We start from the raw sequence: 26,100 nt of genomic DNA on the forward strand, positions 1-26,100 counted from the left end.
TAGGTATTTTAAAGCACGGTCATGGTTGATAGCTTGCTTAACTTTGTGAATCATCATTGACTTTAAATTGATTGACAACGTTTAAAACTAGTCAGTTCAATAATTAAGCCTTTTATTATTTTGCCAAAGTGATCCTAAACTACTTGTAAAACTGAGCTGACGGAAATTTATTAGTTTTTGTTCGGATAAGAGTACATGGAACAACTATAACGATTAGCTCTGTTACAACCAATTCCATTAAGAGCTTGGAGTTTCTTTATTTTCTGTAATTAACGAAGAGTTGTTGAGTGAATATTAAACTCGAGTTCTACACAAAATATCAAGCACACTCCTTGCTCAAAAACGTTTCGCGTCGGAAACAAACAGCTGCCGAACGCACTCTCATTGACATATGGATATCGTACGAACATAAAAAGGGTTATACTAATGTATTTAAAAATTTTAAATGATAAAAAGTGATAACATGTAACTACTAGAGAGTCTTCTCCAAAAAAACATTGTTATATTTTTGAGTTGCACGATTATATAATTCCATAAAAATATAACCTAATTGTTTTTTATATATTATATTCATCCTTCTTACAGCGAAAAATATGCAGCGTAGAATTGCTACCAGTTTACAATTTCATTCGTTGAATTGATAAATTTAATTAAATAATACAGTATGTGCGCCAAACAAGCGGGCTTAAGAAAGATCTCTATTCAAAATATTTTTGAGGTGTTGACATCTATTTGTAAAACTTGAGCCAAATAAATATATTACCTAGAAACTATTGAATTGCATACGAATATATATATCGAACTATAGTAATCTCAAACAAAACATTTCATTTCTGTTATAATATATAATTTTATAAAAAAAAATCGGTGAAAAAACAAATACATAATCAGAATTCAAGTAAAAAGAACAATTGGGTAGGCAGCAGCAACTGTAGGGAAACATAAAAAAATAAACTTTAAAGTTTTAATTTATTCATATGTATATTATTGTGAATAAATTTTACCTTCAGCATAGTAATAAAACCCTTCTGTTTTCACACCATAATATAGCCGCATCAATAAATCGTTGAAGTTAACCGGATGATAGAATTTAAATCCAATATTAAAGTTACAACTTAAATCACATAAATTTCAATAAACAAAAAAAGAATTTTATAACATTATTTATATTGCAACAATTACACAGAAGCAAATACATATGCATATATTGCATCTATATGTCGCAATAAAAACGCAACTGTAACAACAAGAAATATCAACAATAAAAATAACTGCACTTACAACAACAGCGAAAAAATGTCGACAACACGCACCTCGGACTGTCGTAAATTTTCACCAAATATCTTCAACAAAAGCAAATGCAGTCACTGCTTTCGTCAGCGTGAGGAACATAGCGCCGCCGCCTTGGAATGTAATCGGGTATGTCAGTTGCACCAATATATCTATATTTAAATATTCAAAAGACCAAACACATATGTATATACATATATCTTTTAGGTATAACTAGTATATAAAATATATAAATTATGTAGTTATGTATATATACATACATATAGATATACTTATGTATATGTACCGATGCATATATATATACACCTCTCAGTTTTTGGGGCCTGGCATGCCTGCATAAATAATGCCATACAACACTGTTCTTATTTTATAAATAGAAATTTCATAGTCATATGTATGTATGCATGCATGCAACTGCTTGAAGTACCGGCTAAGCCCGGTAAACAATATTAACTTAATGCCTCATATGAGATAGTTTGTGTATGCGAGTGGCATATGCCACACAAAAAAGAGTCAGATTCAAATTTATATAAATCCATAGCAGAAAGAAGCAAATATATACATACACACATATTATATGTATATAATCAACAAAACAAATACATCGCAATGGTGCCCAGTTCTGTGCAACATGCCGACCTGCCTTGCTAGCGTTGCATATATAATGAGTTGAAATTCTGTCGCTTTGTTATTTTAATCAAATTTTTTATATTAGCTTTTATTTCTACTTGATAGCTTTTCCGTTTTTTTTATCATTTTGATATTTATCTTTTGACTTGATTTTTCCATGCACATACATACACATACGAGGTAAATATTTAAGTAAGCAGCGTTGCTCTTTTAATTTGAAGTTTGGGATTTTTGGTATTTCTACTTTTTATCATAGTGTGGTATACGTATATGTATTTACATTAACTGCGTTTTCGAAAGTGGTAGCTTGGTTTGTTTTCCAAGTGTCACCGCTCAGTATTTTGCAGAATACTACTTCAACTATTACATAGTATTCAATGTTGTAATTGCATATTATTAGCTCATATAAAAGTTTGTGCATACATACATATTACTTTTGAAAATTCCCTTATAACCCAGCCCTTTACTAAGCTTTTCGTCATGGTTCTAATCGATTTATAGGGTGCTCTCTTGTAGATAATCGTAATCAATTGTTATAAGAGACGTTCATAGCCTTTGCTATCTCTAAAACGCAATTTGTCGAGTTTAATGTATTTCATATGGTTCAAGTTATCTGTTGTAGTTAATATAGGTAGATGTCATTTTATACACACTTTATTCATACAAAACGGGCAATGTTCTAACTTCTTGAATTAGTTCATAGCAGTTTTCCCCATGTTACAAATCGCCCAAATTTTACTCAAATTTAGATGCTCATTTCACACAAATTTCAGCATAGGTTTAACAGATTTTGGTGATTACTATAGGCTCCATTTAGTCCCTCAGTTTTTGACTATATTAGCGTATAGTTCCCAAAGCAAGGCTACATTCTCCGAATAAATTGTTCAAATTAGATCACTACATATAGGTATGATACCACCTCAGATAATGTCAAACCCTCGATATATAATATTTCATGCATGAACAGGTATCTTAACTGACTTTTACTGTTTGGATTTAGTTTAAAATTTGTAGGTTTCTCCTACGTTGTCGAATAAACCAAAGTGTACACCAAAATGGGCGAAGAAACCTGATCAAAAATAAAAAGTAAGGAAGGGCTAATTTCGGGTGTAACCGATCATTGTATACTCTTGCAACTTGCCGGCTAAATACCTTCTTGTGTTGGCAAAACATTATACAAGTATACAAAACAAAACTGTAGCGAAAGGGTTAAACTTCATTGATCGACGAAATCCTGAATGGATTACAATCAAACCTGGTATCATGTTAACTTACTTTAAAGGTCATAGACTCAGTTTTATTACTACATTTTACTTCCCACCTGCGAAAAGAATACTAAAAAATCATCCTCAAATATAAAATATACATATGTGATATAAACTCAAACGAAGAGCCCAAATTTAGTATATTGAGTTGATGTAAAAACATAAAACAGAGGATCGGAATTCATTCTATTAGGCATATGAGGCTTAGACCAAAACCAATTTATTTATATTGAGCGTAAACCATTATGAAACGTGTCTACTTCATTTCAACAAAATATCACACATTTGGACCAACCTGAACGGTTAAAAGACAATTGGCAAGTCGGAAATCATTATATAGGATATATTGGGGGCAGAGAAATCTAAGGGCTGATTCCATTAATTTTTTGCATTGCTCAAGTATACTTGAAAACTTATTTTGAAGCAAATTTATAAATATATAAATATGTGTAAGCGTATATATTGACTCCGTATTATAGAGTAAAGTCAGCCGGATGTTTAAAATCCTGAATTTCGGGGCTAAGGCAAGTTTTTGCCCGATTTTATTCATTTTTGGCACAAAGATACACTGTTATTAGAAAAATACGCTCTCTTAATTTCATTTCCACATTGGCCATTATATGCGGTATAAAGTCACCCGAAAGTTTGAAAATCTTTATATTTGGTATATGGAACCTATTGGAAGTATTGACCCGATTCAACCCATTTTTTGATATTCAGATCGATATTTTTGGCAAAAAGTCTGCCATACGCACTGGGGTTCACATATTGTGTACTGAAAAGTGATAGAATCATATGGAATTTAAAATTAGCTACATGAGAATTAGCGTAATTGTAGTCCGATTGTGTCAAAATGTAACATAAGATCATCAAGATAATGTTACACGCCGAATTTAGTTGAAATTGGTCAAGGGCCGGAGATATGTAATTTCAGCTAAATTCCACCCCCACCGTCCATGTTTGACCCGGCTCCTACTAAACCTTCTTGTATCTTTTTGGGCGTAAAATTTAATATCTCTGGCGCATTTAATTATTTATTTATCGCACTTTTATGAGTTTTTAACAAAACCCTTATTTGGGGAGAGGACGGAGTTATAATACGATTTCATCTATTTTCACACTGTCGGTAGTGGTTCTTATAAGAATTATCTTGAGCGAATTTGGTTATTGTAGCAATAGTAATTTAGGAGATATTTACATTAAACTTATTAGAGGGCGAGTTTTCAATCCACAGTTGCCCCTTGCTATTACAGTCACCTGTACCAAATTACAGTTTTATATCTTAATTTAATGTTTAATTATGGTATTTTATCCCCATCTAAGAACTTGACTTCACTTTTTTGCCAAGGAACACATGCACCAAGTTTCACTACGATATCTCAATTTTTACTCAAGTTATAGCTTGCACAGACAGACGAATAGATGGACGGACAGACAGTCACTCGGATTTCAACTCGTCTCGTCACCCATATCTATCTCGATTAGTTTTAGGTGGTACAAACAAACGTTAGGTGAACAAAACTATTATACTCGAGTTGTTGCGAGAGTATAAAAATGTACTTTTAGTATGTCTTTCCTGAGGCATTTTGACTGAGGCAATGGATGATTTAGAAACTTACAATAGATCAATCACTACATGTACACGTGCGGGACGTGTATGCAAGCAACAAATGTTTAAGAAATGATTTAAAAGCTTAGATATTAATAGATAAATAATGAAAAAACCTGTTTGGTTGTACGAAAAAAATAGCTAAATGGTTAAATAGCGAGCTTAGAAGACATAGTTGTCAAAACTAAAGTTGCGAAATAGAGATGACAAGTGATAAAGAGCGAACAAAAATGCTGAAAGGGCTTTTAAAAGACGACAAACCTCATTTATTCAAATTTCCAATACAAAACACAAGCAAACAAACTTATACATATATGTATATACTAAAATTCATTAAAGCAAATTTTTCGTAGAGAAGCCTATAAGCTTATGTTTTTTAGCGAAAGCTGAATGTAATATAATATTTTATAATTGAGAAGTTCTGTGCGAATATTTATTTTTCGTAATTAATAAAAACTGAATCACCTCACGCGCTCAAGCTTGACGTTACAGTATTGATGATATACTCTTTTATAAAAAGAACTTTTACCGATAACACTGGTCTACACCAACAATTCATAAAACTATCAATGATTTTGTGAGATTTGCTGTCGTTTATTTTTATATCTTTGTTTCCATTTTACATTACAAAAATCACGCAACATGAAACAAAATAACAAATATATTTATTAAGTAAGTTTTATTTAATCGAAGTTGAAAATCTCTTTTTAAAGACCAGAAGTAATCTATGCTATCAGCTGGAGATCCCATCAACTTTGATAACTTTTTTCCATCACATTAAGTTTGTGGTGAAACCGCGCTCTCTTTTGCTCACGATAATTTCGTAGATTATTTAAAAATGTATCCACAAAATAGCGGAGATAGTCTGGTACTCATATATGCTACTGGCATCTGAAAGTTTCAACATATTTCGCACAATTTCTTCATAACTTACTGCTTTATGGTTATTTAGGAAATTTTCGACAATTAACATAAAGCTTTTGCCAGCTTCACTTTCCGAAACAGTCATAACCTTGGTAAAACATCTTTCATTAAATGTCGTATTAGTTATATATTTTTACTTTCAACTTTTCATTACTAAGCTTCGGGAATTTTCTTTAGATGTGTTAAGTAAGTAGAGTAGGAAATCTATCATGACATAATATGATGTAGTGAATTGTTAGTAATAAAAAATTCAATTTCGAATTAGCTAATAGCTACTATGCAACCGACGTTAACGTGTTTTCTTGTTTTGTGACTAAAAGACGCTCCTAGGTTTTACATTTATCATTTTGGTCGCAACAGAGCTAGAACGCAGACGAAATGTCCACATTGCTTTGGCCGCCGTATCCGATTATGCCTAAGCTATACCTTTAAATGATTTTAATGATTTTTAAGCATTTAATTAGTTTATTTTTATTTCTTGATTTCTTCACCTTATGGTAAGATATCTATTAAAAAATTTCACACATTAGGCACCCATCTTTAGCTTAATTTAATTTTTAATTAAAGAAAACTATAAAAAAACGCTAGCCGCTCGTTGTAAGATTTCCGCTACTGCCATCCCTTTTCGCTTGGTCTTGTGTTGAACTGATTATCCCGCAAAGTAATTGAGAAAGTGCTGGATGAAGTCATTGATCTCATCAACAGTTATTTCACTTCAAAAGAAATAAAAAGTAAACACAAAATAGCAAACTGAGGAAAGCAAACGGAAAACAAATGAAATAAAATGAGTTTGAAGAAAAAATAATAGTGGAAGCTTCATAAGTTTCCACACAATACTTAACGAGTAGGTACTGCCACTACAACCATGGCATTTGCAATATAACAACAATTAGTTGCACCAATCAATGCTGTGCATTGAACCCAAACGCGAAACCGCACCAATGATTCACCAACAACAACAACAACAACAGCAACAATAACAATGGCAATAGCAACACAAGTGATGCACCCAGCGTAAGCAAACATAAACACAGGCGCACCAACACTGCAACCGTGTGCATGTGTTCGCATATGTGTGTGTGTGTGTGTGTGTGCATATTACAGCTGCATTGGTTGCAAGCAATTGGAGTGTTGGGGAAACAACGTCAGGGGCAGCTGAAGGCAAGAAACAGCTTTAACAATTTATGTTCTCACTTTTATTGCGGCGTAAGCACGCTAGAACTTTGCACCAAGCGCACACAACAACAACATTAATACCGCTTTGTGTAAAAAGTATTGCTTGCTGCACGTGGAAGTGGTAAATGTAAAAGTAAGTGAGAATAGACAACTGCAATGTATGTGTGTATGTGTGTGTGTGTGTGTGTATCGAAGTCGCACGTTGGTTTATACAAATGCTCGCAAATCCAGTTTGCATGCCAGACATTCCTGTTGGTCGCTAAATACCAAACACCAGTTTGGAATGTCAAAAGCGCACACGCACCAACATTGTCTGAATATATAACATATATACATACCTATATATACATATATAGTTGTATTTATATAATCATAAAAGACTAACAAATTCTAAACAACAATATTAGCAGTACCGCGCTCGTCACCGGGGAGCGGTGAGATGGTGTTGTTATAGTTTTTGCAACGCTATGCCGGCGGAAGGTTAGACTCGTAAATGTAGTGACAAAAGATTTTCATTAAATGAGCGTAACCACGAGCAGCTCTATTACGTGTGCAGTTTTTTTTACGGTTGCTGTACACCCGTGCCAACCACAACCACGACCACATCAGGAACAAAATCACCTATGAATGCATGTAGATATATTCAACTATGAACAACAAAAGCACATACAAACATACATATATACATATATGTATATTATACATACATACCTACATAAATAAAATATTTTTTCAAATACTTGTATATATGCGCGTTGACAAGTAACTGTTACCTAAAAGCGCTAAAAAGAAATATTAAAATTTTTTTTCAAAATATACCTATGCATACGTATGCATGTATTTTCATATATTTTTTATTGAAACAACAAACTATATGCATACATATTTCCACATTTTTATGCACCTTTAAGGCAGTTAGCGCGTAATTAATTCACTCTGTCAGTTGAAGTAGCAAAAATTTTGCTGTCGTAAGCAAACAAATGAGCTTACAAAGCAAATTTGCGCATTTGTGTCTCTTTATTTCGCACACAATAGGTTGTTTTAAAAAAATTTTTCATGTTATTTTTTTTTTTTTTCGTTTTACAATTAATTTTTTGCTTATTTGCCGTAATTAAATTGCGCTTATGTAGCAACATTTCAAATACATGTGACAGATGAGAGTTGCAGATACTTGAATATCTGAAATATATCTTTCACACATTGCAGCTATGAAAGTGTGATAATACGTAGACTAGTCAACCAAATGTTTAGGTTCACAACAAACAGTATTATGAATTCTTTGAATAGTCAAATTTAAGAATTTAGCAAGTTTTTAAGCTAAAGCTCGGTTATTACGTAACCAATAAATGCGAAAACTCAAAAATCTAGCTTACTTGTATATGTATCCTATGAATATTTTTATAAAGTACTTTGGATGTTTTACTTTTTTGTTCGCCATCTTCGTAGCTTTGGTTGGATACTTAACGAATCCCCACAAAAACCAATTAGACGTATTCATATCACATGACTTACATGTCCAACGACAAGCCTTTTTCTTGATATGATCCGTTCACTAAAAGTTCGTTTTAATAAAGTCATAATTTTACACCTTGAACGTCATGTTGTTTCATGCTGCAGAAACTATCTTGCACTTAGACCATTGATATTAGCGTGAAGAACTAAAAGGTCGTGAATAGTTTATCTCGAGTGTTCTGCATTAACAATATTTAAACTCCGCTTAGTTTTAAAACCGTATACAAGTAGGTCAATAATAATTCCCTAACATGCCAGCCGTACCCGACATTAACTGTTTGAATCAAAAACGTTCCTCATCTCTGATGTATGTATATATGGGCGATACGATCTCTATTTATTTGATTGCTATCCCTAAAAGATTTTTTATGTCCCTAAAAACACTACATTTCTCTGTAACATCACATTTTTATACGGTCAATATCATTTTTTATTACTTTGAACCGAGGTTTTGTTACCTATCGGATTTTTTTTAATTATCCATGGTAAAGATGCAAGGAAATATAAACTTTTCTGAAGGCGAGGAGCTCACTGGGTCCCTTACGATTTACCCTGGGCAAGAAGAAGCTTACAGTCGCGCATTTGCTCATATACTAGCAGTGCATGCCAAGCTCGCTTTCCAGTAGTGAACAACAAGAAGAAGAAGGTGCTGCTCATTAGCCCATCAGCCTTGTAATTTCATGCGGTTCCGCTGTGGCCAGGTACCGAAGCCAGTTTAATCCTGAAGTACCTCGATGGCAGATATGAGGAGTCGAGATATCTCTTACCTAGTCTAGAGCTTACGGTCAGCGAGCTCAAGGCTAGTATCGTCGCTCCACTATCGCAGTGATTGATCACCACTATCAGCAAGAAATATGCTTCACCAGCCAGAATTTTCGTTTGGCTATCATAAGACCGAAGTTACTTAGATCTGAATTTGTGTCTCTATATGCCTATATAAATCAATTTTAACTATACTAAACATTTTGTTTATAAAAAACTCGTAACCCATATTTTTCACCAAATTCGAATATTTCATAATAAAATATCAAAAGAAGTGAGAAATGGAAAGTGAATTCCAATTGTTGGTAATCACATAATGATTTACTGGGTAACTGATGACTTAGCTGTCAATAAGTATACAATTGCATACAAATCTAGTAAGTGTTTGCAACTGTGTGCATATCATATGTGCTGGTGTTAGCTAATTCTTCACCATGTCGGCATGCTCTGACCCAACAAGGGGTTCTCATTTCACTTCACTTTATACACTCCGTCAGACTTGCGCAGCAACCAACAAACGAACAGCTGGTGAAGTCAATTGTACAAAATATATGACTCTACGTAGCATAGCCACACTTTTTTTCTTAGATAGTATACATATGTATATACATTTAAATATATGTCCACAAATGTGCATATACATACGTATATCGCTGTTGGGGAGCCTAGTTGTTGGTGGAGCAAATAAACAAGCAACCAAACAGCTCATTACATGTAATTTTCAGTTTTATTGTGGGCATTTGTAGCGCACTGAGCGCCCCACGAATGAAAGTTTTTTTTGTTGGTTTTAATCGCATTGACGTGAAGTTAGTTAGCGGTAACACTTCATACAGTGGACCGTCATCAGAGCGCGCTCACCACTGATTGCACACCGACTGGTGTATGAATGCCATGTGTTTTAACTAGTATTGTTGTTCGTGTGCGCAATTGTTAGCAAGTTGCTTGCATACCTATGATATAATCATTTCAGTTCCACTGAACTGCTTTCATTTATTTTCTGCATTTTTCACTACTTTTTATTCTACGACTTGCGCACCCGTTGCCCATTTTTTCACAAGTGAATTTTTTCATAATTGTCTTCATTGCTTTGTTTTTGTATTTTTATTGTTTTTTTTTTGTCCCTCTTCATCATGCTTTTTATTTACATACATGTGGTGCGCATCATATTAAATGTTGACTTCAGCACTCATCAGTCGTCTCATCTTACTTTTTCTGCCTTTGTGTATTCTCGTTTTTATGAACTCTTCCTAAGTTTGTGAACATTTAGTTTTAGTATGTGCTAGTAATCGATTTTCCATACAAAAGCCAGTTATGTCGGACTGTGTGCTTTGCTTCTTTTTTCTCTCAACAATGTGGCCCTTATTCTAACACATTCTTTTTGTTCTTTTGCGTCTTTCGTCCGGCGTCCCTAATTAGACGTATTTAAGTGAATTAGTATTGCTCGTAAACTGGTTGAATGGGCAGATGAGTTAATTGCTTCGGGATCGTTCTTAATTCGCATAAACTTACCGAGGCTTCCAAAACAGAAGACATAAAATTAACTTAGAACTTTCGACGCAATTTCGGTATGTATAGGTTTCATCTTTAGACGCGCATACAAGTATATTACACTGTGTTTCAGGTTAATAGTGACCACAGAGGCTGTATAGATATTTTCTTTAGCTCGTCCCAAACTGTATAGGTTGCTTTATAGCGCTTAGTTGCTATTATTATTTAAAATGTAGTCATATTTATTACTTTATAAAATATTAACGAATAATTTTTGAAATGCAGAAAAGGAATTCGAAAGGGTTTATTAAGCTTACTCTTCGAAAACTTTGTTGACTGTATGAAGCTATAACTTTGTTCGATCTTCCTTGATTTCAAACATCACTATCTATCGGGTTTTCCAATAGGGATGATATGATTTCTAAGTGTCGTTTCAGGCATTTTTAATATGTCATGATCTGTTACTTTTTTTATTATATTGAGTGATGCTTACAGTTTTATCATGGAAAGACATATGCAAGAACAACGTTTACAAATTATTCAATTTTATTATCAAAATAATCGTTTTCCAATTGCAACTTTTCGTGCGCTTTTGCCATTTTGGGGTCATCAGAGAGCGGTATAGACCGATGATAACCAACTTTTTATGGCCGCAATTAAAATAAGTTGATCTTGACAACATTTGGTTCCAACAAGACAGGGCTACGTGCCACACAGCACATGCAACAACCTAATTGCAACCATTATACTTCTGATACTTCTTGTAGGGTTATTTAAAGACATTGGTCTTTAATAATAAACCAGACTCTCTTTATAGTGGAAAAAGTATTCGAAAATTGGGTTCATCGAATTCGTTCCTGCAAAAGAAGTCGTGGAGACCATTTGAGTTTTATATTTAGAACTTAATTGGATCTATTGTACTTCACACTAAGTAAAAACATTTGAATTCCCTTAACAAGTAATGTGTTTATATTTTGAAAAAAAACATATCACTCTTATTGGAAAAGCCTTTATGTATGTATGTAAAACTACCTTGTTGGCTTGTTAAATGTGGCTAAACAATGTTTCAAATGTGTCCGTTGTACTGCGGTAAGCAATCGAAGCAAATGGGATTAGTGAGAACGTTTATGCCATCAAAATCACTGGTCACTGCAGTTGCATCCGTGATTCTTAAATCAAAAAAAGAGCAAATGAAGATTACAGTAGCTTTCTTAATTTGTATCCTCGTCCTACATAAGGACCACAGAATGTTTCTGCAGAACATAACAGTAGGAGCAGTCACTAGTAAAAAACTAAAATGATTTTCATGATGATACCCTTTTATTTCTACAAACTGACTATACTCTTAATAATTTTTTTACACTTTATTAGTAAAACCGCAAAACTTTCTGATTAGCTAGAAACACGAATAACTTTATTCGAAACTTAAAACTAAAATAAAACAAGAAAAAACGTTAACTTCGGTTACACTAAAGCTATAATACCCTTCACAAATACAAAAGCTCCTTACAAGAACTTGATTCCGATCGCTCAATGTGTATGACAGCTATATGATACAGTCTTTTGATCTATACAATTTCTTCGGAGATTGAATTATTGTCTTAGCAAATAACTCATGCCAAAAACTTTCCCATACAAGAACATGCTTCCGATTGTTCAGTTTGTGTGGCAGATCGATAGCTTAAAAACTTAGGGACTAGTTTGCATATATACAGACGGACGGACGGACATTGCTAAATCAATTCAGCTCATCATGCTGATTATTTATGTATATATTTTATAGGGTGTCCAACTTTCCTTCTTGGTGTTACAAACACATTTCGTGGCAAACTTAATATACCCTGTTCAGGGTATGAAAACCGTTGCAGGGAGTATACTTCGCAGGTTTGCAAAGCAAAATTTGGAAGATGCTCTCGGGTATCGATTCAGTGAAGGCAGTGGATTCTAAACAACAAAGAAAGAAGATGACCATGATTGTAATACCCCCGCAATTCTGACGTGTTTTTAGAATAACATTACTCATCAATGATCTATATGTCTTATTTAGGATCTTTAAATAGCTCGAATTTCTTACGAATTCTTGGTGAGAATTTAGATATTTTTAAAGTTTAATAATACAAAAAAAATATTTTGATTTGATCTCAGCATCAAAAACTAGATATGTGTAAAGTGTAATCGGCAGTTCGCAGATCATGGGTTTAACATTCATACGCTTGCTATCCGAATAGCTTTAACTGCTTCCAATGTTCAAATTTAAAAGAAATGGAGAAATTATCGTCGAGAAACCTAATCAAAACAAATGGCCTAATACGGACTTCAATACGGCTACTTGCTACCATTCACTCTTTTTTCAATCCCTTTCAGCCAACCAATCAACCAACCAAAATTAATCATATCAATTAGGCTATTGGTCTACTTTACTATTTGGTTAATTTGAATTTACTTATATGTGGCTATATAAATATGAACTTTTCTGTTGGATGTAACTGCTTTATCAAGGACAAATTTTTTGTCTAGATTGCTTACCTCAAATCTTTTGAACAAACGTCAGTCTTCTTGCCCAAACAAGCGGAGTCTAAAATTTGATTTTGCCAACCTTAGCCCCGTTCCAAATCAATCATTACAAATTGCCTTATGCAAAACTGTCATTTAATTAAAATTTTGAGGAATTTAACAGGCGCTTCGTCGGAAACTGTGCACGTAAATTACTAAATTTGCGCAATGGCTTTGTACACAGCAAACCAAAAAAATCAAATTTTTGACAACATTGTACCCAAAACCGCCAATTAATGAGTCAATGATCTTATGAAGATGACAGTCAGAAAACAACGACTGGCTGGCTGCGTAGATTGCGCCAGTGACTGAGACTGTCAACTGTGCTGATGTCAATGTTGAAGGCAATTCAAGAGGAATGACAACTAGGGGAGCTAGTGAACCGACTGGAATTGTCTAATGGAAAAATATGATGGCGTTGTGTACGTTCGGTTGCGACCGACTAATTCAATTAAGCGAGCAAACAGCAAAAAAATATTCAGCGACAAATAACTGAACAGTGAGAAGGGTGTATGGTAAGAGGAAGGGTCCACACCAAATATACACATTAACAATAAAGCAATTTGGCGATGAACACATATGTATGCACCTCTATACACACATAAGTACATATACATACATATCACGACAAGTTACTTAAAGATAAAAGGTATATTCGTTGGCAATCATGCAACCAAATATAATTGGTTATACATATGTATATATGTATATGTATATGGCAAACAAATTTATCTACCTCCAACGAATAAACAGACAATATAATTGGCAATAATTAAATGATACTTTGGCATATTCACATGTTTGAATAGAGCGATTTGCATTAGGCTGGAACCATTTTGTCGTGGGGTAATCATATCTACAGATAAATGCAGATTCTTGAGCTACTATCGGTAAAAACTTGAGAAGTACTGAATTACGCCTTTCGAATATATTAAAAACATTCTCATTTAGTGCGACCTTATAGGGTCCTTAACTATGTTCGTTCGGGTTTTTTTTTTCAAAATTTGAACGTTTCTTTAAGAAAACCATGTACAACAGTATTATTCAAGGTATTGCCCATCTCAAGCTAAAAAGTTTCCCCACCCTTCTGGTAATTTGTGGATTCCATCACAAAAGAACTACGCTGGTTGTGATGTGAACCGTATTCCAGTGGGGGCGTTCTGCTTCGACCGGAACACACGCTAGTCAATTAGATCAAGGGCTTGGCTATAAGGCGGGTGAGGCATAACTTCCCGCCGCTGTTTTCCAAATTATTTTTAACCGGTCTTGGAACATTTCTTCGTGTCTAGTCGCAAACTCCGGGCATTTTTCGACAAACGCTGGCATCAATTGGATGAGTTGTTGTCGGTAGCGTTCCCCGTTAATGGTTTCACCTGGTTTTAGTAACTCCTAGTACAGTACGCTCTTCTGATCCCACCAAATGCAGAGCATTACCTTGGCATCATGGACATTCGGCTATGTAGTTAATTTGGTTGGTTGGCCAACTTTCAATTATCAACTTATGCTTTTAGGATTATTGTAATGGATCAATTTTTCATCACTAGTCACAATCCGTTGCAATAACGACTTCTTTTTGTTGTTCAAGCAGCGCAGTGAAAATATGCAATTTTATACTGTAGAAAAGTTGTGTGCATCCCTAATGTTTGTGTGTACTACCTACATATGTAATTACAATGTATTTACAACTGACTTTTAACTGACCTATTACATTTGTCGAGATTGCATGAGAACATGGATTATGCTAGTGAATCATTTTTAGCGTTGGTTATGACATCCAAATAAACTACGATGCACGTAAAGAATAATTTGCGGAATAAACGTGGCGGCATAACGTGGCAATATGGCAGTTAGACTAACAAAAAATTACGTATCTAAGTATATAATATATATGTATATGCATATATGTGCAAACCATGTCATTTTGTATACAAATGCCTGCATATAGAAAAACCTTTGCTCTCTCGTTATGTTAATTGGATTTGATATCTGTTTATAATATTTTTATGACATTAAGCTTTAAATTGAGCGCACCGCGATCTGATCAAAATTCACTTGACTATAGTATTTTTTCCAAATTTTTTATGTGCTTCAAATCTTAATCTTATTGAACTAATCATTGCAGAAGCATATACCTCGATATACGAGGTTATAATTATTCCCAGATGCCCTCTGATATAAAAAACTGAATAGTTTCTGTGTTAGGGATCGATTACAATCCAAGTGTTTTGAAATTTGTAAAAAAAGAGTTTTTTTTTTTGTTAATTAGACACATAAATGAAAAAAATTCTTTTCGAATAGAGCTTCGAATTGCTTCCGCATCCAGCATACTCTCTGGATCTCCCAACAACCACATATTTGTCCTGGCAACTAACGAGAGTGCTCATTTGGATCAAATTTATCGCCAGAAGGTGAGACCGAAAAAAGTAAGTGTGACATTGGAAGATCTCAGAGGCTCATTCTGTTCTACAGACAATTATGTTTAAAAATAATGTCATATTCTAACACAAAAATGTGTGTATTTCTGTAAAACCTTTCGAGACTTTTCAGCCTATTTACATCTTCAGTTTCAGTGTGTGTGTGTGTTTTTACCAGCTCGTTGAATAAGTGATAATTTTCTTTAATTTTCCGGTATTATACGTTTTTTGTAAGTTATCATATCGTTTCAAAATAAAATTCTAACGTTCAAAATATGTGGCTTATTAAATGAAATCAGACAGGTCTTAAAGATAACTCTAACCCCAAATTAATAGCGTTAGTATTATATTTGCTGATTGATTCTGCTTGAAGAGAACTTTTTACGCTTAATAATTTAGACTCGATAAATTTCATAGTTCAATGTGCGAAAAAATATTTTCATCCAAACTTAGATTATTTTCAAATCTCATAAATAATATTTCATAGTATCCATAGGCGGCATGGATAGAATATATGGTATCAACCAATCCATGCATATTAAACACGAAGAGATTTTAATTTCCAAAAGTGTCAACAATTTCAAAATATGTACTTACATATACATATGTATGTATACACGACATCAAAAAATAATAAAACACAGAATAAATAACACCTAGCAAAAGTCATCAAACTAATTCGAGTGCGACGGACAAGTTGTTGCAACAACATATGATGAGATACGATCACAAACTATTCGGCTGTGAACGATATTTCCACCAAACAAAGTGGGTGAAAAAACGAACAAAAAAACGCATTGAAATAAATGATGAAATATGAAAAAAATTGCCAACAATTCAACTAAAATCGTTGCTGATGCTGTCGGTAATGCCACAGTCATAGCTGTCGCGTCCAATGAATCTGGTGTGTTAGTTGGAATATGAAGATTCCCTGTAAGAAAAAATACTGTCACAGTTATTTGATTTCTTATGAGACTGGACTCAGTTGTCGTTTAAATCATTATTAGATATTTGCGATTTTTCTTATTACTGGTAGGGCTATCAGCTGACAAATAAATCGGTTTCGAAAGTAATAGAATTTTATGGAAAGACGTTTTTAATCAATGTGTTTTTTAGAAAAATACTTTTTTTATAATTATGAATTTTCTTTCGACCGGAATTTGAATCACCGTTATCCCATCTCAGAACAAAATGTTATCGTCAAGTAATTATTTTATAAATTATTTTATACTTTCTTACTGGGTTCCTATATGTTGTTGAACATTAGCGTTCAGTTCCATTATACACAACTTACAATCTTGATGCATTTTGTTGTTGTTGCTTTATTACTTTACCGGACGCAAAGTGTAGGTGTTGAGGTCGGTGCTTGTATTGGTCTTGACTACGCATGGCTTTATGCACTGCAAACGAGTTTCCGTTAAAAAATATTAATTTTTTTGACTCAACATTTCTTTTGTTATTTGTTTTGTTTATTATCTTTTTCTATCAATTGACTGTGCCTTCTCTCTTATTTTTTGTTTTTCATTGCTCAAGCTCTCCTTTTCATTGTAGTAATTACATACGTTGTAGATATGTAACTATACACAAACAAATAGAACAAAAACAGAATTAAAACTGTAACAATAGTAAAAACCAAATTTGGAGCAGCTTGTCGAATTTCTTCTGAATTTCAATTCATGCCGGTATATGATACATATCTATGCACTTGCATTTCGAAAATTTTCAAGCCGTCTCGGCGCTACAATATAGTAATAGTAATGGATTCAGTTGTACATACACGTGTTGCATTGCTCATTAAGGAAAACACTCATTTATGATGGAAATATATATAAGCATCGATAAAGTGTAAACAAATAAAAATTACCTTGCTCGGTAATTTCGAAATTACAACAATGAATTGTATATTATTCATGTTTTCCCAACGGCACGTACACACAGATATACATGTATATCATTGTAGCTCTTTGGTATATATAATAATTCTTGTCACATTCTCTTGTTTACCATGCAATTTTCTTAACGTGGTAGACACCAGCATGCTAATCAATTGATATAAAACGAAAAGCTCTAGATTTTTAAATAAGAAAAAAATTTTCTTACGAATATAAATACATTTTTAGTATTTAACTTTTAATGGCTATTCCCACTATACTCATAATACTCAAACAACCATACACATTTCGTTAAGTTTCGCAAAGCATCAAATATTTTTTCTTAAAACAATTAAATGTGGCTAAACATTTTAGCAAAACTTTATATCAAACAGAACTATTATACTTTGTGGCAATATGTTGCGAGAGTATATAAATGTTGCGAAAGAGGTCAATAATCATTATACGACGAAATTATGAATGGAGAACAATCATTTTTGGTATTTTACTTAAACTATAGGTTATATAAACACTTATTCCGACATTAAAATTAAATTAAAAACACACGATTAAACAAAAATCTCTATATTCGTCATGTTAGTGCTGTGGGAAGATACATACTGATATCCATAATTTGTATTGCCGATTGGGCTTTAGACCGATTTCATGTATACTTAAATAAACTGTTTAAAATCAATTGGAAAGTCGAAAATAACTATATTAAGAATATGGTGACCAGAAGTAGTATTGCGTCGGTTTTGTTCATTTTCAGCACCACGAATTATTATTAGGAGTACTGACCTGATTATAACCATTGTCGGCACAAGAACAGACAATCATTATAGAAAGACTCCTTCTTAATTTAATTAAGATAACTCACAGATTGACCAATATATCAATAAAAAGTTCAGTGGAACTATTGATCCGATTATACCTATTTTCGACATAAGGACACATTTTTATTCGGAAAAGATTTCCTCTGAATTTCACTGATACATCTTAAAGCTTTACCTATATTTTCACTATAAAATAATATAGACACTGAGGACATATGTATATGGGGCTTGATTAGTGGTCTGATTTTTACCATTTGTTTGGAAAATGGCACACCTTAAATTTTTAGTACTTTTAATAGTCTATATTTTCAACATATTTTCATAGTGTATAAGAAGGAGAGGAGGAGAAGACTTGTTCTTAGCAAGTTTGCTCGATTTAGCTATAGTGGTTTATGATATGTTTACTTGAAGCCAATCGCAACATGTTGCGAGAGTATAAGAAAACATTTATATGGCGTTTATCACAACAAAATTAGAAATTTTTGCTTACCTATACGACGCAGTATAGCAATGATTTCGGTACGAATGTTTGCTTTAAGCTGGTCAATGGTCGCACAATTACTGGCGTATACTTATACCGCAGAAATAGACGTCAAAAGATGTGAGATTTGCAGATCAAAGTGTCCAATCAATAATTCCTATTTTTGACATCAGATATCGCATAAATATTTCTTGGAGAAACTGAAAAGGTTTAATCGCAGTGTGGCATGACGCACCGCTTTGTTGAAACCAGTAACCGTTAACGACGCATAAATAAGGTGCTATAATGAGCCAATTTCAATCAATATCGATGGTGTTTAATGGTTCTCGAAGTTATTTTCGGTTCTCGATATACTTAGGTGATATATAATTTGAAGACCTCTCCGCTCATTTGAAGTTACTTCATATTTCAACCGCTATTTTGAATATAAAATTTCGCGATGTCTGAGCTTTGATTGATAATCCTCTATATGCAATTAAATATTGAAGTTATTTAGTATTTTTATACCGACATAAAAGATGACATAATTTATAATACTTAACATACCTATATCTATTGAATATGAATATTATGAAATATTTAGATATAATTAATTTAAAAAATATTTTTAAACTCTTCAACTAATAACATAACTAAAATATTTAATTATTTTTGTTTTTCAGGTAAGCATCTGACAACGTCTTATAAACACAACCAATCTCCAATATCAGGTGAAAGTTTAGCATCTTAAGCACAAAAAATATCCATATAATTCATACGTTTTAATATTTCTGTATTTAATTAGCATTTTGATCCAAATTTGATGGGTGATCTGATGGATTTGCAAAATAATATAGATACATTTTTTTAATGATAATTTTTAGAAAAACGTGTCGATATTTTATTTAAATAAATTTAAAAATCCCAGTTGCTTAAGTTATTAAATTATTTTCATTGAAATATGTATGTATTTTTGGTTTGTGAGTAATTTAGATTCACGTAACCATATGCGAGGCTGAGTTAGTCAATACAAATTACTTATATCTGTTATACTTTTTGTAGACAGCCATTCAAAGTTTGGTGCCTCCCTATTGCCTTCTAGCTTACAGCTGCGGTAAATATTGTTATAAGGCAGGCCCATTTTTAGCGGATGCTCCCCAAAAGGCCAATGTCCCATTATAGTAGCTGTAAGTTTATACTATTCCTGGACCTATTTAATAAGTCCTTAATTCTAGTCTTGTCATACCTGGACCATATTTACTTCGTTATCGCGCAGTAATTTATTGGTTAAATACGTATAAAAGCTCTTTTCATCGTTCCCAGCGAGCATGCTATTAACTGCGCCTCGAATTTTCGTTGCCGGAAATGATCCTGTGACCGGGAACCCAAATTATTTGATAGTACAGTTGACCTGCCAGTGAGCCTTTCTGCAATTTTTAATTACGCTGAAATTTATCTGTGGCGTTGACAAGGCCAGAAATTCCGCTTTCTGTATACTCACGTAGTTATTCAATAGAAGATAGATAGAACTCCAAAGATCTACTCTATACCTAGTATTTCCGCTTGGAAGTTTGATATACGGCTGAGTTTGATATATGGATAGAGAAAGAGAGAGAGGTCCATATCATTGAAGTATACACTCGCCTCTACTCCGCAGTCTATTTTGAACCTGTCGGTGTAAATAGAGGCAGCATCTTCCTCCCCTACTAAATCTCTTCTCCATTCACGTTATAGAGTAACCTCACCCGAAAGTGGCTATTGAAATCTAACCTTGGGAGGATATAGTCTGATTTATTTAAGTTAAGCTGGTTCACGATGGGGCTAGACAACGTAAGAAAAAAACTTTTTTGAAAGAAGAAATATCGTCAAAGACTCTTTCAGACGAGGTCGGCTAAATGTTATTCTTGCTAAGTTCAAAATATAGTTTTTAAACAAGAATATCGAGAGACATACATTTATTGATGTTTATATAAATTAATATATTTATAAATATTTTTAGGAAATACTTTTAATGGAAACATGTCTTTAAGTGTTCACCATTTATTTTATTTATTTTTTAATTGTTTAAGTTTCGAGATTTTACTTTAGAATAAAATCTTCACTACCAGGAAAAAAGTGTTTCTAAACATAATAATAATTATATATGTAGTTAAATGTTTGTAAACAATGTTTTTACAGTTATTTCCGTAAAAAATATAAAAGAATTTAGGTGACTTTTTAGCATTCTACTATGGTGTAACCTCTCAAAGATCTATAAATATTGGCTCTAAGATATTATTGCCAATAAGTAAAGTAAAGAATACGAATAAAATATTTTTAATGTGTGCTAGATCATAATATATGTAGTTTTATATTCAACGCACATGTAATCTATAACATATTATATGTAAACCTATTTTACTGGCAAAATTCTAGAGCGTTGTTATTAATTGCTTTATTTTGAGCGCAAAATTTCAACATTTCCAAAAGTTTACATTTGCTGGAGAACCACAGATGATTTTGTTCTTATCTGTGGCATAAAAAATCTGTAAAATGCTTTTAGTATTCTAGCTGGCCACCGGCCTGAAATTACTTACAATTATGCGGCAAATGGCCAAGATGTGCACATGTTGAAAATCGTGCCAAAAATGTTAGAAATTTGCGTTTGTGACCCAAATACCAAGAACACAAACGCCGCTACGCATGCACATATGTACATTTGTATGTATATACAAATATAAATGTTGGTATATGTACATAAGTATATGCGGGCCATGTTAAAATTTTTAGATTTGTTACAGCAACTACTACCTTTTTGGCAAGCGTAATTGTTCGTTCGAATTGTCTTTTACGGCCAGCACAGCCAAAACGGCGAAAGAATATAAATGTGCATGCGCATGTGCGTGTACCAAATAGAAAGAATTCAACAATGTTGCAGGCTATAGTGGCTTGCTTACAACTTCTACAGTTAACGGCCATAAAAGTGTCGAAAAATGAAAATAAATAAATTAAATTGACAAATTAAATTTAACACATAACCAGTGACGAAATAAAAGAAAAGAATATTGTTTTTAGCTTTTTACTTTGTTTCCATAATAAATAGTAATTGCTCAATTACAAACCAAAAATGGTGGCGCTAGAGTGATGAAAATAGAAATGTGGCACAATTTATATAGGCATACATACATAAATAAACACATATATTATATATACTTGTAAGTATATATATATGTGCACCGAATTCTATTTTTACACTGTTTTTATTTCACACGGTTTGAAAATACACGTTTTTTTAATATACTTTGCACAATTTTATACCATTTAGCACGATTCAAAATTTTTTGGGCGAAATATGTTCATATCACAAATTAAAAATAATTCCTACTTTTGTAGATACAAGTATGTTAACTGGTCAGAGTAATTATAAATAGCAATCATTTAAGAGAATTCCATTTTGCTGCATACAAACAAATTTGAAATGTGTGAATATTTTATGAACTATCAATGCAATCAGAAGTGGTTGGTTTTTAATAGGAAAATTTGCTTCGAGTGCATAAATCAGTATTTTTTCTTATAATAACAATGCTTGTGTAAATACTCATTATATATTTATTAAATAAAATGTTCAACAAAATAAGCATTAATACTTTTTCTTAAAAAATCGTTATTTTTCAGCATTTTTACTAGGTTTTAAAGATAAGAAACCAAAAACCTATTTTTGCATACGATCAATGTCTTTTTTACACGTGTTTTCCTGGAACCAATCTACCATACATCTACCTACAAGCTAGACACACATATCTTCTGATATTATCATTGAAAATTACCTCAGTTGTTCAACTTTTCGTTCGTTTATTCTTTAATAGCTGCATAGAAAGCAGCAGGACAGTAAAATCTATTAAGTGAGCGCTTTGATGAATTTATAAAAAAAAATTTCCTTTAATTCGAAGCATTCAATGATTTTTTCTTGTTAACAAGCTCTTTAAGAGAGATATTAGAAATTTGTTGAAATGATGCTGGGTCAACAACCTCAACACTTCAAAAAAAAAATCAGATATCAACGCACGCGAACTTAGCAGCAGCCATAACAAGTGGTGTGGTAGTAATGCTACTACAAAACTAAATACATCAACAACCAAAACGCCAACAGTACTTGTATAAATATGATCAAAAAAACTGTAAACATTTGGTTCTGCTTTTCAAGCCACTTTTAAAGACAAACCCGCCGGCGCATATTCTTTTACCTACATTCATTATACCTATAATCACATTGAGCTTATGCCATTCAAGTAAAAGAGAAAAGTTTCAAAGCGTTCACCTTTTATCATTTTTGAAGCAGTGTGGAGTAATAAATTAAAAAAAGTTTGTAATAATATATAAAATGTTTTTCAATTCATTACTCAGAAGATTTTTTTTTTAATTTTTGCGATATTGATTTTAAGAAAATTTAAGCGTTTTAAAAAGGCGTAAAAGAAATTAATCAAAATTATTATTTCGTATTCATTTGAGTTGTTACTAAGGGCGATTCACCGATTATATCGTTCGTCTAACTCTTCGATAGCATTTTTTTAGTACGATTAGTCTCGGCTCTTCATTATCGCAAAATCTCTTTCCAGACATAGCAAGTATTCTTCGGAGTGTTGAGCACAAGCAGATGTTGTCGACGATCAGATCCAGAGAATATGGTGGAAGCGAAAGCAGTTCGAAGCATAATTTGTGAACTTTTGTCACAGTGTCAGTTGCCTTTTTTTCATATAAAAAATAAATGTATTTTTCAAAAAACTAAAGTTGTAGTCCTTCAAAATCAACGAACCACGAGCCAATTGTTCGATAGCTGTGAAATTTATTCCGATGTCTTCGAAGGTTAGGCCTAACTACAAAATTTATACACTTAAATATAATGGCCTCACAGAAACAGCATTATACTGATCTTTTGTTTTATTTTGAACAATTTTGTATTCCTTCGAATTTTATGTGGAAACCAGGAAACCAAAAAACTTATCAAAATGCTGCACAGGAACCAATTGTCCGACAGTTCTTACTTGTAAATTTATTTCGATTTCTTTTGAAGATTGGGTCTAACTACAAAACATAAGAATTCAGATCTAGTAGAATCACAGAAACAAATGACCTGGTTTCCGAATAAAATTCTTAGGAGCACATTTTTGCTGATATTTTATTTTATTTTGAACAATTTTGTGCTTCTTAGAATTTTATTTGGCAACCAGGTCATTTGTTCACATCGAAAATATCTGAATTTATGTAATGGCGCACGTTTTTATATAGTTTTTAGTTCAGAATATTTTGACGCAGTATGGTTTTTTTCGACATATTCTGTCGTGGAGGGTATACTAAAAATATATAGAAGTATACGAATGTACTTATAGTATTGTACATATATGAGCAAGGTCTAAATGAAGTATTTTAAACAGACAACCGCCAAAGGAGAGACTTTGAAGTCAGCTGTGGTGGCAACATAATTATTACCGATGCTAATAAGTGGGCTGTTTTGGTATTTCTCAATTGATATTTACATTTACATACATGCATACATATAAACTTAGCATGATCAGCTGAAAGTTTCAGTCGTCTTATAAAGTTTATAAGATTAATTGTGGTGTTCGTATTGAGTCAGCTGTTTTTAGTGCTTTGTCCTAAGCGTCAAGAATTAAGATGCACATTTTACAATTACTTAAATCGTTGTATGCGTATTTTTGACACAATATGGTGATATGTTTTATTGACACATAATAGTCTTCTGAATTTCGTAGAATTTTTGGAAAATTACCATAATAGGAAACAATTCAATTTAACCAGCAAAATGTATAAAAGTGGACCACTGTAGCACTGTGGCCATCTGCACAAATACTATAGAAACCCTTGTACGGATTTCGCTTAAGAGATTCACTATAGGGAGTGCGTTTCCAGTAGATGATAACACATTGTGAGCAAGTGCTTAGTGAATAGTCAGCGAATTGTGACGAAGTAGGCGGAAATTTCTCTGGAAAAACGTCGCAACGGCAATATTGAAAGATGTACACAGGTATGGTGTTTAGTTGTATATATGAATTTGTACCTTTAACGCTGATGATGTTGCAGATGATGATTATGTTGATAATAACACATATAGAAGAATAAAAGTTATAGCGTATAGGTGAAAACAAATGAAACATTCACTTTAGCCATGAGCTTCTTAGGGAATTACCTGGTGCTTCTAAATACGCTTACAATACTGATCTAGTTAACGATTTGATATTAATGATGTTAATGAATAAAAACTTATGTATGTATTTCACTTCGTAGAAGCTTTTCCAAACCAAAACGAGATGGCTATTTTATAATATATACCTGATAAGGTGCAGGAGAATATGTGTGAAATGTTTATACACGATGTACCAGTGAGCATTGAATAACTTTAAAAACTAAGTTCGTTAACTTTGGTTCCATTAAAGGTGTAATATCATTCAGTATTAAAAAAAAAGTTCCAGCCAAAAACTTGATTTTGATCGTTCAGTTTGTATGACAGCTACTCTGCTATAGTGCTTCTTAAAGGACAAGGAGATGCGCCAAATTTCAGACCGATATCTGAAAAACCGAGCGACTGGTTCGCGTATATACAGACGGACAGACAGTTATGGCTCAATCGACTCAGCTCGTCACGCTGACCATTTATTTACATATATAAATTATAGGGTCTCCGACTTTTCCTTCTGGCTGTTACAAATATCGTGACAAAGTAAATATTTCCTATTCAGTGTATAAATACTGACTTTTGTATAGAAAGTATTGTCATTGACGGTTTTGGTACAAATGCAGATACAAATAATTACATTTTGACTGTATGCAACGGACTTAGCGCCATAAAATAAATACGACTAACTTCAGTTTCATTGTTTCGGAGTAAAGCAATTCATGACTAGAAGTGTAATCAATTGATGTTTCCGACACATAACAAAGTAAGGCAATCAGATAGTAAATATGGCACACTTTGTATATATATGTATTTTCCTCCCTTTTTATACCCTGAACAGAGTATATTAATTTTGCTACGAAGTTTGTAACACCCAGAAGGAAACGTTGGAGCATGATCAGCTGAGTTAACTAAGATATTTTCGTCTGTCTGTCTGTATAAATACGAACTTGTCCTTCAGTTTTTAAGCTATCGATCTGAAATTTTGCACCTGTTCTTTCGTTGCTAAGAAGCTGCTCATTTGCCGGAACGGCCGATATCGGACCACTATAGCATGTAGCTGTCATACAAACTGAACAATCGGAATCAAGTGCTTGTATGGGAAACTTTTTAACTTCCCGCAAAGAAAATGGAAAATTTT

The 26,100-nt window shown here is 33.0% G+C and overlaps 1 protein-coding gene across 3 annotated transcripts in view; it reads left to right on the plus strand.

Annotated features, from left to right (window-relative positions):
• osp (myosin phosphatase Rho interacting protein outspread) overlaps positions 1-26,100 on the plus strand; it is a 134,021-nt gene that overhangs the window by 4,768 nt on the left and 103,153 nt on the right. For all 3 annotated transcript variants that reach the window (XM_036376598.2, XM_036376595.2, XM_036376596.2), the window contains exon 2: positions 1,051-1,419. In XM_036376598.2, the coding sequence (XP_036232491.2) occupies positions 1,297-1,419 (123 nt within the window). In that variant the 5' untranslated portion in view covers positions 1,051-1,296. The remainder of the gene's footprint in view (positions 1-1,050; positions 1,420-26,100) is intronic.

Source organism: Bactrocera oleae, chromosome 3, assembly GCF_042242935.1.
Source record: "Bactrocera oleae isolate idBacOlea1 chromosome 3, idBacOlea1, whole genome shotgun sequence".
In the NCBI taxonomy this organism is placed as follows: Eukaryota; Metazoa; Arthropoda; class Insecta; order Diptera; family Tephritidae; genus Bactrocera; species Bactrocera oleae.